Source organism: Triturus cristatus, chromosome 2_2, assembly GCF_964204655.1.
Source record: "Triturus cristatus chromosome 2_2, aTriCri1.1, whole genome shotgun sequence".
In the NCBI taxonomy this organism is placed as follows: Eukaryota; Metazoa; Chordata; class Amphibia; order Caudata; family Salamandridae; genus Triturus; species Triturus cristatus.
In genome coordinates this window covers 292,322,501-292,344,546 of record NC_140582.1, presented here as the reverse complement: position 1 = coordinate 292,344,546, position 22,046 = coordinate 292,322,501, and the positions used below count along the sequence as shown (strand labels likewise).

Sequence of the window (22,046 nt, the reverse complement as noted above, 5' to 3'; positions counted from 1 at the left end):
ACGTCGGGCTCACGGGGTGTGGGCATTATGGTGAAGAACTCGCTCCCGTTGGAAATTGATGAGGTGCGCCATGATGATAGGGGACGCTATGCTGTTTTAGTGGGGAGAATGGAAGGCAAAGTAGTGGTTTTTGTATCGGTATACGTCCCACCGGGGTTACAGGCGACCACTTTTGCAGACCTGGGGCGCCTCCTCCTGGGCCTTCCGGGGGGACTCCTAGTGGTTGGGGGGGACTTCAATGCGGTGGTTTCTGGGACTCTGGATCGTCACCCCCCTAGGGACCTCCCCCGGGCCCAGGCGTGGCTATCTGGCCTCTTGGATACACTGGGATTGGTGGACTGCTGGCGCTTAAAACATCCCACGCAGCAGCAGTACACTTTCCACTCGGGGGCACATGGTAGCCTCTCACGGCTTGATCATGTCCTTGTCCCGGCGGCCTATGCTGGGAGTGTGGGGGAGGTGCGCCATCTGGCGCGGGGTATCTCAGATCATTCCCCGCTCCTGTTCCATTTTGATGTCCTTCCGAGGGGTGAGGGCAGGGTAGTTCCCATCAATGCCTGGTACCTGCGCGACCCCACCATTCGCGCTGCTGTGATTAAATCCCTGCAGCGATACTTTGATGAGAATGTGGGGTCCGTCCCTTCGGCTATCTCCTTGTGGGAAGCCTTCAAGACAGTTCTCAGAGGAGAGGCCCTGTCCCTCATTTCCCATGCCCGGAGGCGCGAGCGGGAGGAGGTTACCCGGGTGGAGGCCGAAATTGCTGAATTGGAGGGTGATTTAGAGGGCGGAGTGACGGATGCTGCACTGCATGTCCTACAACTTAAGCAGGCGGCCTACAGGGCCCTCGTTACGGAGGCGGCCAGGGGCCTCAGTAGGGAGCAGCAGGGGCGACTGTATGATGTGGGTGATAAGGCGGGCAAACTGATAGCGTGGTTGGATAAAAAGGAGAGAGTGAATCGTGTGGTCCCACTGATTGAGAGGACGGATGGTGTGAGTGTCACCGAGCCAGAAGAAATTGTCTCCTGTTTCGCGGATTATTTCCGCGAGGTGTATTCTCCGGTCTCTCCTTGCTCGGAGGAGGACTCCCATTCCCTGCTTAGGGATATCGCGCTGCCCTCCCTCTCGGAGGAGGACAGGGTGTCGCTGGATGCCGCTCCTACATCCGACGAAATTGCCCTCGCCATACGTTCGGTTGCCTCTGGCAAGGCCATGGGCCCGAATGGCATCCCTATCGAGTTATATAAGTTGCGACCAGATGTACTGGCGCCCCACCTCCGCGCGATGTTCCTGGCGGCCCACTCGCTGGGCTCCCTCCTGCCGGACCAGCGTCTGGCTACTATCGTGGTGATCCACAAGGAGGGGAGGCCTCGGGACCGGGTCACATCCTATCGGCCTATCTCGCTTTTGAATGCAGAGCCCAAAATTCTCGCCAAGGTGCTGGCCAATCGGCTGGTCGGCGTGGTGGGCGACCTGGTCCACCAAGACCAGTCCGGCTTTATCCCTCATCGCAACACAGCCCTTAATCTGCGGCGCTTGCACGGGGTGCTCGCACGTGTCCCATTCGTGCGGGAGCCGGCCATTTTGGAGTCCTTAGACGCCACTATGGCGTTTGACACGCTTGAGTGGCCATACATTTGGGCGATGCTGGCGAAGTTTGGATTCGGCCCGGGCTTCATCAGTTGGGTCAAATTGTTGTATTCTGGTCCATTGGCGCAGGTGGTGGTGAATGGAAGAGTTTTGGCCCCATTCGAGCTGGGCCGGGGCACGCGACAGGGCTGCCCCTTGTCGCCGCTCCTGTTTGCGCTGGCCTTGGAGCCCCTGGCGGAGTGGCTGCGGTGGCACCCCTCCATCCGTGGTCTCCGTTGGACCCCCGAGTATGAGGACCGTGTGTCCCTATACGCTGACGACATCCTTTTGTACCTAGCCTCCCCACGTAAGTCACTCATAGTCCTGGTTGATGTTTTACGTTCATTCGGCCGGAACTCAGGCCTTGTCATCAACTGGGCTAAATCATGCGTGTATGTGCTCTCTGGGGAGGCTCCTGTCCTTCCGCGGGGTTGTCCGATTCAGATTGCCTCTCGGGGGTTTCGATACCTGGGTGTCTACATTACTCTGGACCCAGAGGCCCGCTACGAGCGGAACTTGCTTCCCCCTCTCCAGCGCTTGAAGGAGGACGTCGTGCGCTGGCGGCGCCTGCCGCTTTCGCCGCTCGGCCGGGCGGCGTTGTTTAAGATGATGTCGTTGCCACGTTTCTTATACGCTCTCCAGAACACTATGGACCCGGTCCCGGCGCGCTACTTCCGTGAGGTGGAGAGTTTACAGCGCCGCCTGTTCTGGGACGGGAGGCCGCGCATTGCCCTGGCGAAGTTGACGCTCCCATGGTATGACGGGGGGATTGCCCTCCCGGACATTAAACGGTATTACTGGGCCTCCCAGCTAGCTGCAATTAACCATGGCCTCTATGGGCCCGCCTTGAACCCGGCATTTGAGATGGACAAGATGCTACTGCCCGGTGGCGACTACAATCCAGCGCTCTACTCTGGCGCACCCGACGCTCGCTTGACGGGACCCACGCGTGTCATGGTCAGAGTATGGCATGCGGCTAATGCAGCTATGGGGTGGAAGGACCGTTTGACCCGGGCGTCACCGCTGTATGCGTCTGAGAAGTTGGGCTCTCTCTGGACCTCGAAGGGCTTCGCGAAATGGGACATGATAGGCATCAGTAAAGTGGGGGATCTCTGGTCGAGGGGAGGATTTAAAACATTCGAGATGCTGCAGACGGAGTTTCAGTTGCAGGGCAGTGAATACTTTCGATACCTGCAGATCCGTCATGCACTGGGCTCCGTCTTCCCAGACGTCGCCTCCATCCCGGAGTCTTCCCCCCTGGAGGATAGAGTGCTAGATGGCCACGTCCCAGACAGTACGATCTCCCTTATTTATAAAAAACTGATTAATGATCGATCGGGCTTGCTGATTGGCCTTCGCGAGGCTTGGGTTGCCGACGGTCTGGAATTGGACGATGAGGACTGGATCTCCGCGGTGGCCTCTCCGAAGGAGGTGGCTATACCGGCTCGCCTTCGCTTCGTCCAGCTCAAGATACTCCACCGGGTCTACATGACGGGGCCAAGGCTTCAGCGTATGGGCTATACTGAGGATGGATTGTGTAAGCGTGGTTGTGGTGCCGTGGCGACCTTCCTGCATATTTTATGGGAATGCCCGAAGGTGGAGCGATTCTGGCGCGGTGTGCACGAGGTCCTGCGAGTGGTTACGCGTGTGGCGCTGCTGCCGGAAGCGAGGAGATGCCTGTTGAATGTGTGGGAACCAACTGACTACTCGGCTCCGCAAACGTGGTGGGTGACTCTGGGATATATGATTGCTAAGCGTGACATTGCGCAACTGTGGGGATCCCAGAACCCCCCGACGGTGTCGGCCTGGAAAGAGCACATGGACTGGTGCATGTTTCGAGAAAAGGTGGTGTATGTGGCGAGGGGTAAGCCTGGGACATGGGTGAAAGTGTGGGGCCCCTGGAACGCCTACCGTGGGAGTATTTGCGCGCCACCATTGCTGCCTGCTGCCTCACCAGCCCCGTCCCCTTAGCTGACCCCTTCCCCTAGCCCCGGGCACAGGGTTCCCCCAGTCCTCGCTCTGTTTCCCTTCCCCTCCTTGGACTCCTCTGATAGTTGGGGTTCCCCATTGGGGAGCACGTGCTGCTACTTTCGACTGTAGGGTAGCCTTGTGGGTGTTGTTTTCTTGTTGTTTGTATAAAATGAAACCGTACTGTGGGGTATTATGGCTGTGGCCCATGATGTTGATAACTCCTGCTTATGCTCCTTTGTAACGCCAAGTGTTCTATGAACGTATGCCATATGTTTCTGCCATTCCTAGCGGCCGGCCGGAAGGTTGTGGGCCCATATTTGTATATTCTTGAGATTTGTAATAAACGGTTTCAAAAAAAAAAAAAAAAAAAATGTATTAAAAAAAGTTGCTGGCCTCTGTACCATGTGCCAATCAAATGGTAGGATTTAACATGTTTTAGATAAAAAGTGTGCACTGTAAAATCCTGCTGCCTATACACTCTGCCCAAAAGTAATAACTACATTTCAGCATTACTGTTGATTATCCCACATGAAATGTTATATTTTGTCCCATCTGCCAATAGGTCTGCTTGTTCCAAGATGGCAGGGTGAGTGAGACAATAGTTGTCTTCACTCAGCTTTCGTGTGTTCATGTGTGTTACACGTTACACACAACCTATATCTAGCCCCATACTGTAGTTGTCCACAGGTGGCTGACTGTACAGTCAAAGGTCAACACTGGAGGTTGCAGTTCAGATACCAATTTCTAAGAAGTATTCCAGTAAATGAGACTCAATTCAGAATTCTCGCACCCCAGAAAATGTAAACGACCAGAGGTCCAAAAAGGAAAACAAACTGGAGGATTTTATGGGTAGAATTTACATCACTACAGAGTGCGTTGTCAAATGTTCCACGGAAAGTTCTGATCTAGGCGGAGTTCACGGCAGTCAACATTATGACAGGATAAGAGAATGCTAGTTTCCAAATGTAATGTTTTTTAAGTTAAAATTTTCCAAATGTAATGTTTTTTCAAATTTATTTTTATCACATTAAAAAAGAATCAAAAATATAAATAACTGTACATAATAAATTAAAGCAAAATGTAGTGGAAAATTATCAAAATAATGACATTAACAAAACACAACAGGGAGCATAATATATACTGCATAGGTAGTATTTCACAATCAGGGTTGTGAGAAATATATATCCTATGCTTCAACTACATTAGGTCTAAATACATTTCAGTCCCCACTCATGTTCTGCGCTCTTGGTATTCTTCAAGACAAGATCTTTAGGGCCAGGTATCGCCATCTTGTCAAGTCAATGGAGGGATGCTCAGCTGGTAAAGGGCTGCCTGTCTTATTGAAAGATCCTCGCCTGCTTGGCAAGAAGCTCTGTGCCTTTAGTGGAGCCGCTTCTGTGATGGCATCGCCGAATGGACTGAAACTTTGCCAGGTGGATTCCCTGTTTAAAGTGCCTCCTTGGGAAAGTAGGAGTCTGTTTCTTGAAAACAAGATAACAAAAGGGCAGTGTGCAAGGAGTTTTCACCTTGCATATGAGGGCCAGTCTGCATTTTCTCTCCCCTTGTCTGCTATACATTGCGTGGAAGACATGGGCATGGAAGATGAGTGATGGGTATCTTGCCCATAATAGGAAGGGACAGCCATGAATGGGAACTGGTGGCCCTTTGCTGGAGGTACTATCAGGTTAGAAGTTTACACTGGTGAAACAAGCAGAGGCTCTGCAGGTGTATACTTGGTGCTTCCGCCAAGTCTATATAGAGCAGGAGGACCGCAAATTCAATGGAGCAGGAGCCACTGCCAATTGACAGAGGTGCTCCAGCTCAGCCAGACTCTAAATCAGGCCCTTAGGTTTCACAAAAAAGGTAAACACAGGTAAAAAGCAGCCACAACACAGTTATGGAGCTTCCATAACAAAATGATACAACTCATGTTCTATCATACAGAAATCTAATCTGAAAGGCATTTGAAGTAGATTAGAGATCTCTCACAACCATCAAATTCTCCTAAGAAGAGTAATACAATAAAAACCTAATTCTGACTGATAAAAAGCACATGGGCAATTATTAGTGAGTTACTCTGTATCATATATTTCAGGATTCTGCTTGAATTGGATGATTGATTAAAATACCACTTCTCATTTAGTGGCTGATAGACACAAAGTTATTCAGAGCCAATTCTTGACCATAAAGACATATGTAACAGTGCTGGGAAGGATGACAACATATGAGATCATTTAGATCCTGATGGACGGCTGCCAGTTTGACAGGGTGGCAAAAGTTAATACCTCCTTTTTAGAGATCCTAGCCTTTATGGCGGTGATCTCTATGCTATAAAGGGAGCCACCGTCACAGTATGTATTATGTTACAACGCATGAATTTACCATGCATGCCTCTGGGATCCCCCCTCCAGAAGGGCTAGGGGCAGGGTATCCTTATCCTGCCCTCTTATATTTTTTTAACTCATTTTCAAAACAGGGGACTAATCCCCGGAGTCCAGTTATCATCACTGAAACATTTCTCTTCATGCTGTGGCCAGCCAGTAAGAGCAGTTGCTCACACAGGAATTTCACTCCGTTGGAAGCAAGATGGCACAAGGGAAAAATAGACCTTTAGGCCAATCGGAACGCCCCATTTTTGTGATGTAGTGCTTGTGAGAGTCCCTCAAACCCAAACCCAAATGTCCTGTCCAGACATACACATAGTTTTTTAATCTTAATTTCCAAAGCCTACTGAACAGATTTACATCATATCATAAAAAGAAGAATTTCTTTATCAAGATCTAACTTCCTGGCGAATTTGGTGTAATTCCGTTCAGCAGTTTTGGCTGTAGCGCTGTTCAAAAATCCCTATGGAATCTGCATGGTGAGTTTGCATTTTGGGACTCCTCCTTTTTTCCCTGCCCCTGCTTGATGATGCACCATTCTATGATGAAACTAAGCAAAGAAGAGCACTTTTTTTGAAAGTTTTGTGAAGATTAGACACATGGCGCCATAGTTATTAGCAAACAAAAAAGGTACTTCTTATGGAAACGCAGACCTAACAATCACTACATAGTTGCAATAAATTGACTTCCTGTTTTGTTACTATACCCTTAAAATCATTGCACGTTGTTTGGCAAAGATCAGACTAATAATCTGAAGTGAGGAATACGTGCTCAATATTCAAATATCATTATTATTTCATCTATTTTCATTTTTTAGCTTGTTTGCAGTTATTTTTTAAAGTTTCTTTACAAAATCATTTAACCTTTTTAGCTTACCTTTTTTAACAGTATCCTTATTACATGCACATAAACAGCGAATCTTGCTTGTTTTTAGGTTGATGCTAAACAACTTCTTAGGTGTGCATTATTTCCTGTAAAATTTTAAGATTGTTATAGTAGTCAAAGGTTTTGTTTATATGACATTGCTGACACGGAGAACATGTCCAATGTTCAGTGATGGCTGCCTCAGAACGGGGGTGTTGGGGCAGAGGGGGAATGGATAAAAAAGAAAACGTACTTTATCTGCCGCCGCCGCATGCCTCTCCTCCATCCTGATCTCTCTGCAGTGGCAGCACCGGAAAGCACCCAGGCTCCCAGACTCTACCAGCCAATCGTGATTGGTCTGAGCGCCCTGTTTATCCTCTCAGGCAGCGCCTGGGAGCCTGGGCATGTTCTCCACTGGGCTGTGCAACACAGCCAGGTGGAGAACAAGCTAAGTATGCATGACTTTTTGGCCAGCCAAACAGTCATGGGCACTTAGGGAGTGCAAACAACTCCTCACTCATCTCTGGCAAGCCCAGCCCCGCCCGACCAGGCTCCAGTCTCGCACAGAAAAATAAAATGATAATAACTTCTTGTTATTATCATTTTATTTTTATTTTTGCACTGCTCAAATAGCAGTGGGGCGACGCTCCTCTCCTTAGCAGAGGAGACGCCACTGCCAACGTTTCCTAGCTATATGAACCAATATTAATGGATGAATAGCCATTTGCGCAAGCACATGGGTTCTATGTCTACGACATGCTAACCTGCTCACCCTATACTTCGTCTCCCTCACACCCTAACCTGCATCCTTTCACCCTTCATCCTCCATTTGTGCCAAATCCCTCTTGAATGTTTTTTGTTGTCACTGCAACGGCAGCGTTAATCCGAGAGAGGGACGAACTGTTTGTAACATGATTGTTTCTTTTTTTTTTTACACAAAGCATCCTTCGTTCCTGTCTCTTTAACGGTTACTGCGAATAAAGGGGATAATGTCACTCTTTCCTTCTGGAAGAAGAACCCTACCCAGGAGGATGCGCTGATCTACAAGAATGGTCAGTGTTATGACAAAGATGCTCTCTTGGTTGGTTGCGCATCATTTGTGACAAAAGCATGACAGTAAGGCGTCTTTTCAAGTCTTGTGCGATACAATTTTGTTTGCTTTGTGCACAAAAAGTTTGATGTCTGCTGTGCTATGCCACTGATAGGGGGCTGAAACCCATTTATGAGCTTGCTTGCATTCACTTCTTATGAACGAGGATTGCATTGATGTGTACCTATTTGTACTTTGTTGTGTTATTTGGGGAATGTCGTGTAAGATGGCGCTGTACCTACCCTATGCATCCATGATGTACGTGAGACAGGGTAAGGCAAACCAGTTAACATGCAGCTGGATCTCCATAGAGTATCTGATTGTTCCTCTGTGCTTGATGCCTCTCTCCAGGCTCTTTCATCCATTCGGTTCCCAAACACGAAGTGCCCCAGCTGTTGGACGTCGTCACGTACAATGTTCAGCCGAAGGACACAGCCTTGTACACAGCCAAATACATTGGAGGAAATTACTTCAACTCAGCAGTCACCAGGCTGATAGTGAGAAGTAAGTGCCCTGCTAGACATTGACGCTATGCACCAGAACAGCAGCCTCACAATGGCCACATGGCCTGCACACGAGCCATTAATAAGGATGCATAGTTTGCCTAGTCTCTTCTGTTGTACTGTTATGATTTCTGAACTTACATCTTGTTGTGGTGCCAGCCCGTACTGGGAGATTCCTCGAAAAGCCCCTTGGACAGGGGGAGATAAAGTAAAAGAGCTGAGAAAAGGGGGGCCTTAGGAAGGACCCTAGGAGTAGTGGTGATGTAGAAGGTGGGGATCCAGAGCTGCATCAAATGAATGCTAGCATTGGTACCTACTCAACTAATGTATGTGCCTTCTGTTTTAGTGCTAGTATATACCCATGTGGTTAAATTGATATAGCCATGGGCGTGATGTAGACTATTTCCGCCCCAAAAGTGTGTAGGCCACACGCTTCATAAGAGACCCGCACAGCCTAAGGCAACTTTATATTTGTGAGGCATCCAACTTAAGTGAAATGTTACATTCTGTCATGTTTCCCACAGAAGCCTGCCATAATTCTGCTTCACGCCACTGTAGCATACACATAACGAGATGTATGGTCAGATACATGACTTTCAGGAACAGGCCCTGTCCAAATTTGTTTTGAAATATGTTTTTCACACCATAGGCCCTTTTGTTTTAAAAGAGGGAATTGCATTGGTTCTGGTACTTTTCAAAGTACTCAGAGACTTGACAAGGTACATTATTGGTTAAGGAGTAACTCTGAAGTTCACTTTCAAATACTCTTCTCATCTGTATATCCCTGCTGGAGACGAATTGGTTCACAATTTTCATGGTGGATGTTTAACCGAGAAGCAACACCTGCATTATCCTGTATTCTACACAAAAAGAAAGTCCAGGGAAAGTTCCTTTACTAGATATGGTCATGAGGCTTTGGAGGTCAAAGGAGGGGATAAGGAATCATATCCAATTTCTTGATGTCTGCACTCACAGCAGGAAGCATTGCCAGTGTTCTAGCCAACCTTGTGTCAATACCCTCAATTTTCAGCTATGCATATTTTCTGTTGAAATCCAAAACCTTACTGTTAGACCTGGCACCTTGGCGTGGGTCTCCCTTCCATTTTTCACTGTTGCCTCATGTGTTTTTGCTGGTGTTAGATGCTTTGGGCACTGTGCCACTGCTGTCCAGTGCCACAGTGCAAGTGCTCCCTATTGTAAATTGATGTGTGGATTAGTGATTCCATGATTGGCTGGTTTGGGTTACCTGTCAGACCCTAGTACAGTGCACCAGGAGTGCCCAGAGCTGGTAATCCAAATGCTGCTGGTGGGCTTGCAGCACTGGTTGTGCCACTCACAGAAGCAGCCTGTAAAAGTGTGTCTAAGGCATGGGTACTAACAAACTTTCTATCGGGGGCCAAATTTACAGTGTGGTTTGTGGCCGAGGGCCGCACAGGTGGGGGCGGGGTCAGAGGGGGAGGGGCGGGGCTAAAGCAAAAAATAATTGTGACCATGAGGTTGAGCACAGGTCCCTGCAGCAGATGCCTTCGTCCACTGAGCCACCAGACACAGCATACACAGATCTCTCCTCTCTCCCTCTCCCCCTCCCTCTCTCTCCCTCCCTCCCCCTCCCTCTCTCCCCCTGTCTCTCTCCCCCTGTCTCTACCCCTGTCTCTCCCCCTGTCTCTCCCCCTCTGTCGCCCTCCCTCCGTCGCCCTCCTCTCTCTGTCGCCCTCCTCCCTCTGTCGCCCTCCTCCCTCTGTCGCCCTTCTCCCTCTGTCGCCCTCCCTCTGTCGCCCTCCCTCTGTCGCCCTCCCTCCGTCTCCCTCTCTGTCTCCCTCCCTCTGTCTCCCTCCCGCTGTCTCCCTCCCTCTGTCTCCCTCCCTCTGTCTCCCTCCCTCTCCCTCTGTCTCTCTCCCTCTGTCCCCCTCCCTCTGTCCCCCTCCATCTCCCTCCCTCCGTCTCCCTCCCTCTGTCTCCCTCCCTCCGTCTTTCTCTCTCTGTCTCCCTCCCTCTATCTCTCCCTGTCTCTCTCCCTCCCTCTGTCTCCCTCCCTTTCCCTCTGTCTCCCTCTCCCTCCATCCATCACCCTCTGTCATCTCACCAGTGTGTGTGTCATCCCTCAGCCTGGGCTGAGACAGCTTCCCAGCACTCACACACAGCCGCACCCGAGTACTTCACAGGTCTTTAAAAGACCATTTACATGTTAATAAAGCTTTGTTGTATTTCACCTCTTAGGCCCCTGCATCTCCACTTTGACAATCACTGGAATCCCCCAGCCCCCTCAGAGCAGAGTCTAAGAGTCCAGGCTGCTGCACCCGGCAGTGTTTGCTAGCACTATTTAATTTTTTTTTAAAACACATGTAGGATGTCTGCAAGGTCCGCGGGCCGCCGAGGAAGGCTTGCCGGGCCACTGGCGGCCCGCGGGCCGTACTATGAGTAACCCTGGTCTAAGGCTTGCCATTGCAGAGCCTGTGTGCAGTCTGGTACTGTCATGCTGACTGGGCAAGTGCACCCTCTTGCCAGCCCCTAAACCTTCCCTTTTCTTCATATCAGACACCCCTATGGTAGGCCCAAGGGCAGGGTGTATTGTAAGTATAAGGTAGGACGAGCCCTGGTGTGTGTGGCATGTTCTAATAGTGAATTACAGCCATTTTAGTTTTTCACTATTGCAAGGCTACCTGTTCCCCATAGACAAGAATGGGCAGTTTGATTATTACATCTTATAATCCTAACTGACTCAGGGAATGTGGTAGAAATTCGAGTTTAGTATGCCTGAATGATAAAATACATCTTTTAGTGAAGTTGGTTTTAACGTTCTGTGTTTGAAAATACCACTTTTAGAAAGTAGGTATTTTCTTGTCTAACCATCCAAACCTGCCTCTACTAGGCTGTGTATTCCTTGTCTGGAGTTTGAGTGACAGGAGCTGGGGGATTCCAGGAGACAGGGTGAGTCAGCACAAGGGTGAATAGAGAGATCTGCATCTAGATGGGTGGGAGGAGTTGCACCTGGGACCTGAATAGGGCTGTGCCTTCCCTCCACAATGCTGGCTCCACCTCCTGTGCTGCGTCTGATGTCTCTGCCCGGCACTCTGAAAGGAAAGAAGGAGTCTGGTCAAGAAAGTGCTCCAGGACTGACCAGAACTGGATTGGACAAGGCAAAGGCCTCTCTGCCTTCAGAGAACAAAGAGAAACTGGGTATAAATATTGGGACCCAAGCCCAAGAACTTTAGATCACTTTGGGAAACAAGAAGAAACCTTTGCTGAGGAGAGGAACCAGAAGAAACTGAGGAGAGAGAGACTATCCCTAGGCTGAAGTGCTGCTTGGGGGATTGGCCTGCAGTGGTTGCCTGACTCCCAAAGAGAGGAGAGAAGGAAGTTTGTGTACTTTATTCAACTTGTGAAGGATCTCCAAGGGCTTGAGAAAAGAGCTTGCCTCCTGCTGAAGTCTCAGTGACAACAGATGTCAACCACCAGCACCCCAGAGTTCTTTGGAAGTGCCTGCAGCTGTATTGGGGCCTTCTGAGAAACTGCGTGTCGCAAGGAGCTGGAAGCGTGACTCACGAAGAAGAAGCGTGTCGCCGCCGCAGCCGCTGCCATCGCATCACTGAACAAGGGTGTCGCCACTGTACCTGTTGCATCGCATCGTAAAGAAACATCTCGAAACATCGAAGAAGCATGTCGCCGCCGCAGCCGTCGCATCACTGAACAACGGTGTCTTCGCTGCAGCTGTCGCATCGAGCCGAAGTGTCTCACATCACCGGAGAAGCGTGCCGCCGCCGCAGCCGCTGTCGTCGGATCACTGAACAAGGGTGTCGCCGATGCAGCTGTCGCATCGAGCCGAAGCGCCTCGCACCACTGGAAAAGCGTGCCGCAGCCACAGCCGCTGTCGTCGCATCACTGAACAAGGGTGTCGACGTTGCAGCTGTCGCATCGAGCTGAAGCATCTTGCATCATCAAGGAAGAGTGTCGTCGCCATAGCCGCTGTTGTCGCATCACTGAACAAGGGTGTCGCCGCTGCAGCAGTCGCATCGAGTCGAGACGTCTCGCATCATCGGAGAAGCGTGTCCCAGGGCCTGTTGTGGCTCAGAAGAATTGTTGAGTCGCCGCACGGCCGTCGGGTGTGCACGCATCGTGGCGCAACAAAAAGATGCCATCTTTGTTTCATTGCACCAGATCTTCATCGCATCACGGCGTTGCGGGCCGCATCGCCATGGAAGCGCAGTAAGAAACCAACGCATCACCATTCCTGCGTGTCAGGAACCGACGCATCACCTTCCCTGCAACACTTTCGTTGTATAGCGTTACGCATCCAAAGGTACATTGACTCAAAGTGTTGGATTTTAACATCTAAAGAGAACTAAGCTAATTCTACCATTTTAAGTACAGTATTGTGGATTTTTGTCGTTTATGGTCTTGTGGTAACTCTATATAAAGAATACTTATTTTTGATATAAAACTTGTGTGGTGTCCCTCTGTAGTGTTGTCACTTGATTACTGTATGTGTTCACAAATGCTTTACACACTGCCTCTGAGATAAGCCTGTCTGCTCGTGCCACGCTACCAAGGGGGTGAGCAGGGGTTATTTTAGGTGTGTACCGCCTTACCCTGACAATATGCAAGGGTCCCTATTTGGCAAAGGTACCTACCTCTGCCAACTAGAGACCCCCAAATCTAATGCTTACTAAAAAAAATAGATTCTGATCAGATGTAGAATATTATTTTCAGAACAGATTAATATGTTTTCCGAATAATATTAGCTTTTCACACATTGTTTTTCCCAGCAATGTTCACCTCGAACTTTATCAAACATATTTGTGTTTTTTATTAGCAGTTGCACGTAGTTTTGTAGATATTTTGATACAAATTGTTATAATGCTGTTAAATACAGTTAAGGCCCACAATAATACTAATACCATAATACGAGGCAGTCAGCAGCAAACTGTAACTTTTATTTCTTACATTCACCTAAGATATATCTGATATGTGGGTTGTTCATCACCAGTACTGTACAACCAAAAAATAGACATCATCAAATGAACAGGCATGGAATGAATAACTGAAGAGATCTGTCACACTATGCTGGACAATTCGGAGGACTTTGATTTAGTCCACCACTGCAGGTCCCAAATATCTATATACTCTGACTGCTTCTTTATATCTCATGATTACACTCAGATATGAGATAATAATCACAATGCCTATCCCAACACATCTCTCAACCTCTCTCACCCTCCAACCATGACAGCTCTGGGACCACAACTATACAAAAAAGCTCAAATTGGACACCCAAATGCGGTAACCAGCTAATCTGACTATAACCATAAGAAATACATTAGAGGGGCCTGCAGAGCTGTTGAAAGCTGCTAGCATAGTGAAAACCATAAAACTGAGCATCTATCTCTCACACTTCATCATCCACCACACTGCTACGCACTGCTTAATAATAATACAATAACCACACCTTTGTGGTCATCACGCACAACATGGAAATACTTCCCATATAGGATCAAAGCAAAGACTATATCATTCCAACCACACACCATACACAGTGTAGCGTGCTTCCTACATAGGCAAGTGCTTCAGCGCCCCACATAGGGTTAGTAAGCGCTATATAAATTCTGCAATGCAATACCAATATACATCCAGAATTGGTAACCTTCTGCATATTATGGTGCACTAAAATTAATCTCCTCTACTGACCCAGTGTAATCTTTTGTTGAAGGACTCCTCCACAAACTGCATCAAGATTTTTCACATAAATGGAGACTATCCCTTTATCAGTGTCTTTTTCTTTGAACTCACAATAACATTACATTATTAGTAAAGTTAAAATAATCAAGCTAGGTCCAGCTGTGTGGTGGAGTAGTAGCGCTGTGTGTTATCAGAGTCCAAAGGTGTTGGTTGGTTTCACTTGGTCTAATAATTTAATCCATTGTATTGCTCTTGTTTTTTTCTCATGGGCACATATTGTTCAGTGTCCAAACCCCTGCATACCTTTGGGTATGTCCAGCTCCAAAATGTGGTAAATAAGTGATTGAAGGCACAGTGAATATAATTTAGGCAAAGGACACAGTCTCAATGTGGCCTGTGATTGAGCTCTCATAAAACCCAAACAAATTGGCCCACACAATTGTGTTATCTCTACTAAAGATTTTTGTCTGACCATTGGTACCTTCGGCCGAGCAAATTTCCACAAAGAAAGTGTAACATCTAGTCAAAGAACAACATAATTGATATATACATGATTTAAAGTTCCAAATTCCAAATCATGTTAAAAGGGTAAATATATTTTTTTAATGCTGTCAAGTTACAAAGTAGAGAAAATGGTGTAAAATTAGGTAAAATGAACATCTTAAAAAATATTTTAAAAAATCAAGAATAAAAATGATACAAAAATAATCTAAGTTAATTTATATGTTGAGTTCAGTATGAATTCAAATTAGTGACCATGCTGTGCCCTCTTCCCAACTGAACGAGTGTTGAGTTCAAAGTGATTAACTCAAAAATGCGGGATAAGGTGCTGGGGTGCTGGCTCGAAGAAGTCAAACTCTTCATTTGAAAGGATTAAGTCAATTGCTAGAAAAGCTTAACCAGAATACAGACTGAAGGTACTTTTTCTGGTCACAGGTCAAAGCTGGTTCAGTGGATTTGGCTTGGCTTTAACGGCTGGCTGATGTGGGGGACTTTGTGGTACAAGATTCAAGCTCAGAGAAACTGAAAAATCCCATGGTCCAGTTGCTGGTTTCTACAGGGCTAGTTCCACTAAATGAAGCCCGCTTGTCAGTTATCCTGATCAGCTTCCTCTGGACACCGGCTCATCTCAATTTTCATAATACTGAGGCTCGTCTGGGGCAAGTTTTATCCAACAGGACATAACCTTCCATCAGACAGGTTCATCTTAGCTCCCCAGCACCCAGGCTTCTTGGAGCATCCAGTGTCTTCTTAGAAGAGGGTTGCAAATATATCTATCGATCCCATGGTAGAAAACAAGTCATCCTAGCTCTGGAGGCACGTGTTAGAAATATACCTTCATAGCAGAGATTTCCTCGCTGATCCTTGGTGGCAGCCAGGAACTCTAAGTGAAGTTTACAAGTAAGTCTTCTTTTATTCTTCAACTCCAAGAAGGTTCTGTCATTTCACTTGCTCTAGTACATTGTTTTGAAGTTAGTTAGCCATTGTATTGATGGTAATCTATAAGCAATTCATACTATAAGGTATATCCTGCCATACCTTCCATCATTTCAGCAAGCTGACAAAAGTCCTGCGTCTTTTGGCATCCACTCATTCAAAGACTTCAGTGCACATAGAACCTTGTCCATGCAGATTTCTAGATGATGATACCTTCTTAATGCAGAGTTCTCCTCCATCTCTCAACTATACCTATGCCCATCTCTATACAGTTTCTTGAACAACAAAGACAAACGCCTCCTAGGCCTGCCATAGGGAAAAGGAGACAACAAATCTTCTTTCACCTGTTTTGTTTAAAGGAGTTTGACTTGCAGATTTGTCCCTGCCAAGGAACCATTATCCTATGCTTTGTGTGCAAGCCCTTTGAAGTGACGGCTTGAGAACTGGGAAATTACTAAGTGTGAAGTAAGGGGTATTCGGGACAGAAATGTGAATGTCATTGGAATACACTGCAGCAGAGAGCAGGCAGAATAGATATTATTTCTCATGTGACCAATAAGTGGACACAGTCCCTGCGATTTAATTTCACCGCTGACCTTTTAATTGTGGGTTACCCTTGTGGGAGCAAAAGCATTGTACCCCAAAAATCAAGACACCCCAAAATGTACCTTTAATCAGATCTCCCACATTTCACTAGATCAGAGACAGTGTTGAACCTCAATTTCATGAGACAGTGTTTCCTGTGTAAGTTAAGGATTGTATTACAAAATTAAAACATATGTAATTCAGAATAAGCGCCATGAATGCTCTAAAATGCAGAGTGTTACAGAGTATATAAACACCAGAAAATACTGTAAGTCCCAATGGGCAGAAAATTCAATAGGAAAACAGACAGCCTCCCTAGCAGCATTAAGGAAATATCTGGCTCATCCTCAAAATCAAGAGATTTTTATACACAATTATTTATAGAAAATAATCATTGAGGCGTTAAACGTATAATTACTTCAGCAAATCAGAGTACAAGAAAAATTAGCATCACATTATCATAGCACCTAAGCACTTACCCACTACATGAATAACTAGTCAGCACCCTCTATGCTAATTCCATGATGATGGGAGTCCGCAGAGCTGGAAATCCATCTGTCATGTACGAACGTCCAGGATAATCCATGAACCTCACACTTTTTGAATGAATAGGTCTCAGTGAAGAAACAGAAGACATAATAATATGTTGCTAGTTACATCTGAGCTAGAGAAATTTCACCATTAAAAGAACAACAATAATAATGAAAATATCCTAATATATTTCAGGCTGACTGTGTGCAGCGGAGCTTGAGGAGAGAGGATGGGTGGAGGGTGTGGGGGTTGGGGGGACACTGCCTGAATAACCGAGATGATTTCCATTTTAGATAAAATGGCGATTTGCACAGAAATGTGGCCTTTTAACAAATACTTAGAATACACACTTCTACACAGCACAGAAAACTTGTTTCAAAAGTAATCACATTAAATCAGTTTGTATATGTGGAACAATGCATAAATGTATACTGCATAGCCATCTGAGGGACACACTCCTTGGGCGAATATAAGATGGAACATAAGATGACCTAAGACTGTAATCACCGCTACAAAAAATACTCAATGTTTTATTACTTAAATTCCATGTACTGTATTACCAATGGAATTATGCCAGCCAGCCAAGAAAACGTTATTTCGGCAATTATTGCCATAAAAGCACAATACAATAGATTTAAAAATACAGCATCATAATATAGCTAGACTATCAAAAATTAAAAAGAAATAAAATAATAGCATTTTAAAATCATGGTAGCAAAATCAATTAAAATGGCACCGTCCAAATCTCAGCCCTAACTTTTCACTAGACATCTGCGTTTACACCACAAAGCAAAAAGAAATTTGGATATAGCAGCAACAATAACCGGATGTGTATCATATTTTAATAGCCTAAAAACCTCTCTAAAATTACTAATTCCCAAATTCCTACAGAGCTGGAAAACCCATTTAGATCTGGCGGGAGAACACGCCCAGGAGGGCGGGACCTTTGAAATAAAACACAGGTGATCTCTATGTTTGTTTGCTGTCTTTCTTTGCTGAGGCTTGTGAACAAGAAGTGACATTCGAAACGCGTAAAGCCTTTATTCCTGATGCCAGCTGTGGTGGTGAGGTGGCTGTGGTTCTCATTGCATGGAGTTGCTTTCTGTGAGGCGCTCTCATTGAGGGCAACCTTTGTTTTGGATTTATTAGCGGCTATGCCTAGTCGCGAGAGCGCCCGCTGCACTTCTGCGGATCCTCCGTGTTTGAAAGTTCAGATGCGGAAAGAGCAACAGAGAGGTCCAAATGTGAGTGACTGTTAAAGTACAGACTACCTGGCATTTCATGCTGATATCAACCCACTTGGGATTTTATTGCATTTTATGAAGGAAAGCTGCAACACCCACTTGGGATTCAATATTAGAGACTCCAAATACCAGATGCCTTAGCGGGCGGGAGAACACGCCCAGGAGGGCGGGACCTTTGAAATAAAACACAGGTGATCTCTATGTTTGTTTGCTGTCTTTCTTTGCTGAGGCTTGTGAACAAGAAGTGACATTCGAAACGCGTAAAGCCTTTATTCCTGATGCCAGCTGTGGTGGTGAGGTGGCTGTGGTTCTCATTGCATGAAGTTGCTTTCTGTGAGGCGCTCTCATTGAGGGCAACCTTTGTTTTGGATATATATATATATATATATATATATATATATATATATATATATATATATATATATATATATATACATATATATATATATACATATATATATATATTTATATATATATATACATATATATACATATACATATATATATATATATATATATATATATTACCTACTGGCGATAGCCAGTAGGTAGTTATAGTTAGGACCACGTTTCCATAGGAAAACCTCAACATTCTATTTTGAATAACTTTGGCGCCGGTCGACGAATCCTCGCAAATTTTTCAAAATAGGTGGGGCGCTACGCTCCGCTCCTACCCTGAAAGTCTCGGGGGGATCCGTCAAGCGGGGGCTGAGATAAAAGGGGGGTCCCAAAACGCGTTTTTCCCATGCATTTTTCCATAGGACCTTTAGAACGAGCTACAGCCCGAACGGCTGAACAGAATTACTCAAAATTTGGCAGAGAGGTAGTCCCTAGGTCAAGGAAGTGCCTTTTGTAGGTTTGGTGTAAATCTGTTCAGTAGATTCTGAGAAAATAGCCTTTAAATCAATATATATATCTGAGCCAGCTTACGGTACGCTTACCGTACGCTTACGGTAAGCGTACGGTAGCGTGCGCGAGCGCGATTCTGATTGGCTCTTAGATCTTAGTAAATATTCGAATCGGCCGAAACCAGGAAGCGGCGGCCGCCATTTTGTCTCTCGCACTGAGAGTGATTTTTAAAATATCAAGCCCAAAAACATGTAAAGGGGCTGTTTTGACAACTCCCTCCCACATAGTCATGTTGAGGGAGTCCCCAAACATCCCCCAAGTGCAAAAACGGTTTTATTTTTTTTTCGGCAATTTCGCGGGGTACGCTTACCGTACGCTTACCGTAAGCGTACGGTAAAAAAATAAAAATAAAAAAAACACTATCCACACTTACCCTACCCCCTGTGCTTTTGGTGGCCGAAGGCCACCAAAAGCACAGGGCTTATGTTAAGGGCAAAAAACACTATCCACACTTACCCCACCCCCTGTGCTTTTGGTGGCCGAAGGCCACCAAATGTACAGGGCTTATTATAAGGGAAAAAAACTTAGCATTTAAAAAACCTTGCAAATTCACTGAAAAAACCATAGGTTTCACACATGTTATAGTTAGCGGAAATTTTACTGATAAAAAACCAGTGAAATTCCCCCGTTATAGTTAGCGCAGGCAACTATAACTCACGCGACTGCAATCTTCTGCTGATGACATATGTGTCTTTATGAAAAAAAAATATTTGTAATATATGTATAGCTAAAAATGTATGGAAGAAGACATGGGCAAATAAGTGTCTAAATACAGTATTAGCATCAGCAGAGGATTGCGGTCGCGTGAGTTATAGTTGCCTGCGCTAACTATAACGGGGGAATTTCACTGGTTTTTTATCAGTAAAATTTCCGCTAACTATAACATGTGTGAAACCTATGGTTTTTTCAGTGAATATATATATATATATATATATATATATATATCCTCAGAAAAAGGCGCACTTCTTCCAGCAGCGTCAAACGGGCCACACCAACAGTGCTTTCAACCAGTTCTTTATTAAAAAAACCAAACAGGCATTACGCGTTTCGAGTCCTGCGACTCGTTATCATATGCCACTCGCCGTAATTACGGTGGGTTCGTTAGTTTTTCAAACGTAACTTGTGAAACATTGAGAATGGGCAATTCTTCCAGCTTAAAGGAACAGTTCATTTTTAGAGTATTGTTCAAAATTTCATCAGTTATTTTGATTTTTTGCGCAGCGAAGGTAAGTACAGTCTTTTCATTCTTATTCAGGTTAATCCTTTAAACCCCAAGTGGTATTTAATCAATGTTTATCTTCGTTGCCAAATTCATTTCACTATTGGCTTTATTTTCGGGACTCCATCTCCCATAATGCTTCATAACCGTCCTTATTGCTTCTCTGGTTCCCAATGTCGATTTTGGCAAAACTTTACTGATTCAACTGTGTCCCAAGAGCAATACATGCTATGATAGGAAAGTTCCATACCTCGGCCACAGTGTATACCAGGAAAATTCCACTACCACCGTATTCCTTAACAGCTTGTAGTTCGCCTTTCAGGTAATTTCAAGCACGAAGTGCATAGGAACATTCCTCTCGCAAATCCTGGCTGTAAAAATGTTCACATCCCAAGATGAGGTGGGCCTCACACAGTGGCCCTTCCATCAAAGCTTAGTTCATGCTCAAAGTCGCAGCCGGCGGGCATTCCTTCATAAGCTTTCCGCTTCCAAACAACCCCTGACATGGGGAATGCCTCCGCCTCACGGATTCGGGGCCCGGTTGAGGTGTGTCAGACACCTCTTTAACATCCTCAGAAAAAGGCGCGCTTCTTCCAGAAGCGTCAAACGGGCCACACCAACAGTGCTTTCAACCAGTTCTTTATTAAAAAAAACAAACAGGCATTACGCGTTTCGAGTCCTGTGACTCTTAATCATATGCCACTCGCCGTAATTACGGTGGGTTCGTTAGTTTTTCAAACGTAACTTGTTAAACATTGAGAAGGGACAATTCTTCCAGCTTAATGGAACAGTTCATTTTTAGAGTATTGTTCAAAATTTCATCAGTTATTTTGATTTTTTGAGCAGCGAAGGTAAGTACAGTCTTTTCATTCTTATTCAGGTTAACCCTTTAAACCCCAAGTGGTATTTAATCAATGTTTATCTTCGTTGCCAAATTCATTTCACTATTGAATTTATTTTCGGGGCTCCATCTCCCATAATGCTTCATAACCGTCCTTATTGCTTCTCTGGTTCCCAATGTCGATTTTGGCAAAACTTTACTGATTCAACTGTGTCCCAAGAGCAATACATGCTATGATAGGAAAGTTCCATACCTCGGCCACAGTGTATACCAGGAAAATTCCACTACCACCGTATTCCTTAACAGCTTGTAGTTCGCCTTTCAGGTAATTTCAAGCACAAAGTGCATAGGAACATTCCTCTCGCAAATCCTGGCTGTAAAAATGTTCACATCCCAAGATGAGGTGAGCCTCACACAGTGGCCCTTCCATCAAAGCTTAGTTCATGCTCAAAGTCGCAGCCGGCAGGCATTCCTTCATAAGCTTTCCGCTTCCAAACAACCCCTGACATGGGGATTGCCTCCGCCTCACGGATTCGGGACCCAGTTGAGGTGTGTCAGACACCTCTTTAACATCCTCAGAAAAAGGCGCCCTTCTTCCAGCAGCGTCAAACGGGCCACACCAACAGTGCTTTCAACCAGTTCTTTATTAAAAATAAAAAACAGGCATTACGCGTTTCGAGTCCTGCGACTCTTAATCATATGCCACTCGACGTAATTACGGTGGGTTCGTTAGTTTTTCAAACGTAACTTGTTAAACATTGAGAAGGGGCAATTCTTCCAGCTTAAAGGAACAGTTCATTTTTAGAGTATTGTTCAAAATTTCATCAGTTATTTTGATTTTTTGCGCAGCGAAGGTAAGTACAGTCTTTTCATTCTTATTCAGGTTAATCCTTTAAACCCCAAGTGGTATTTAATCAATGTTTATCTTCGTTGCCAAATTCATTTCACTATTGACTTTATTTTCGGGACTCCATCTCCCATAATGCTTCATAACCGTCCTTATTGCTTCTCTGGTTCCCAATGTCGATTTTGGCAAAACTTTACTGATTCAACTGTGTCCCAAGAGCAATACATGCTATGATAGGAAAGTTCCATACCTCGGCCACAGTGTATACCAGGAAAATTCCACTACCACCGTATTCCTTAACAGCTTGTAGTTCGCCTTTCAG

General features: G+C 45.7%; 1 protein-coding gene across 1 annotated transcript in view; it reads left to right on the top strand.

The window, feature by feature from the left end:
• The window catches only part of TEK (TEK receptor tyrosine kinase), a 542,264-nt gene that overhangs the window by 159,088 nt on the left and 361,130 nt on the right, over window positions 1–22,046 (top strand). The window contains exons 3-4 of the mRNA XM_085641331.1: window positions 7,787–7,897; window positions 8,287–8,439. Coding sequence (XP_085497457.1) covers window positions 7,787–7,897; window positions 8,287–8,439 — 264 coding nt within the window. The remainder of the gene's footprint in view (window positions 1–7,786; window positions 7,898–8,286; window positions 8,440–22,046) is intronic.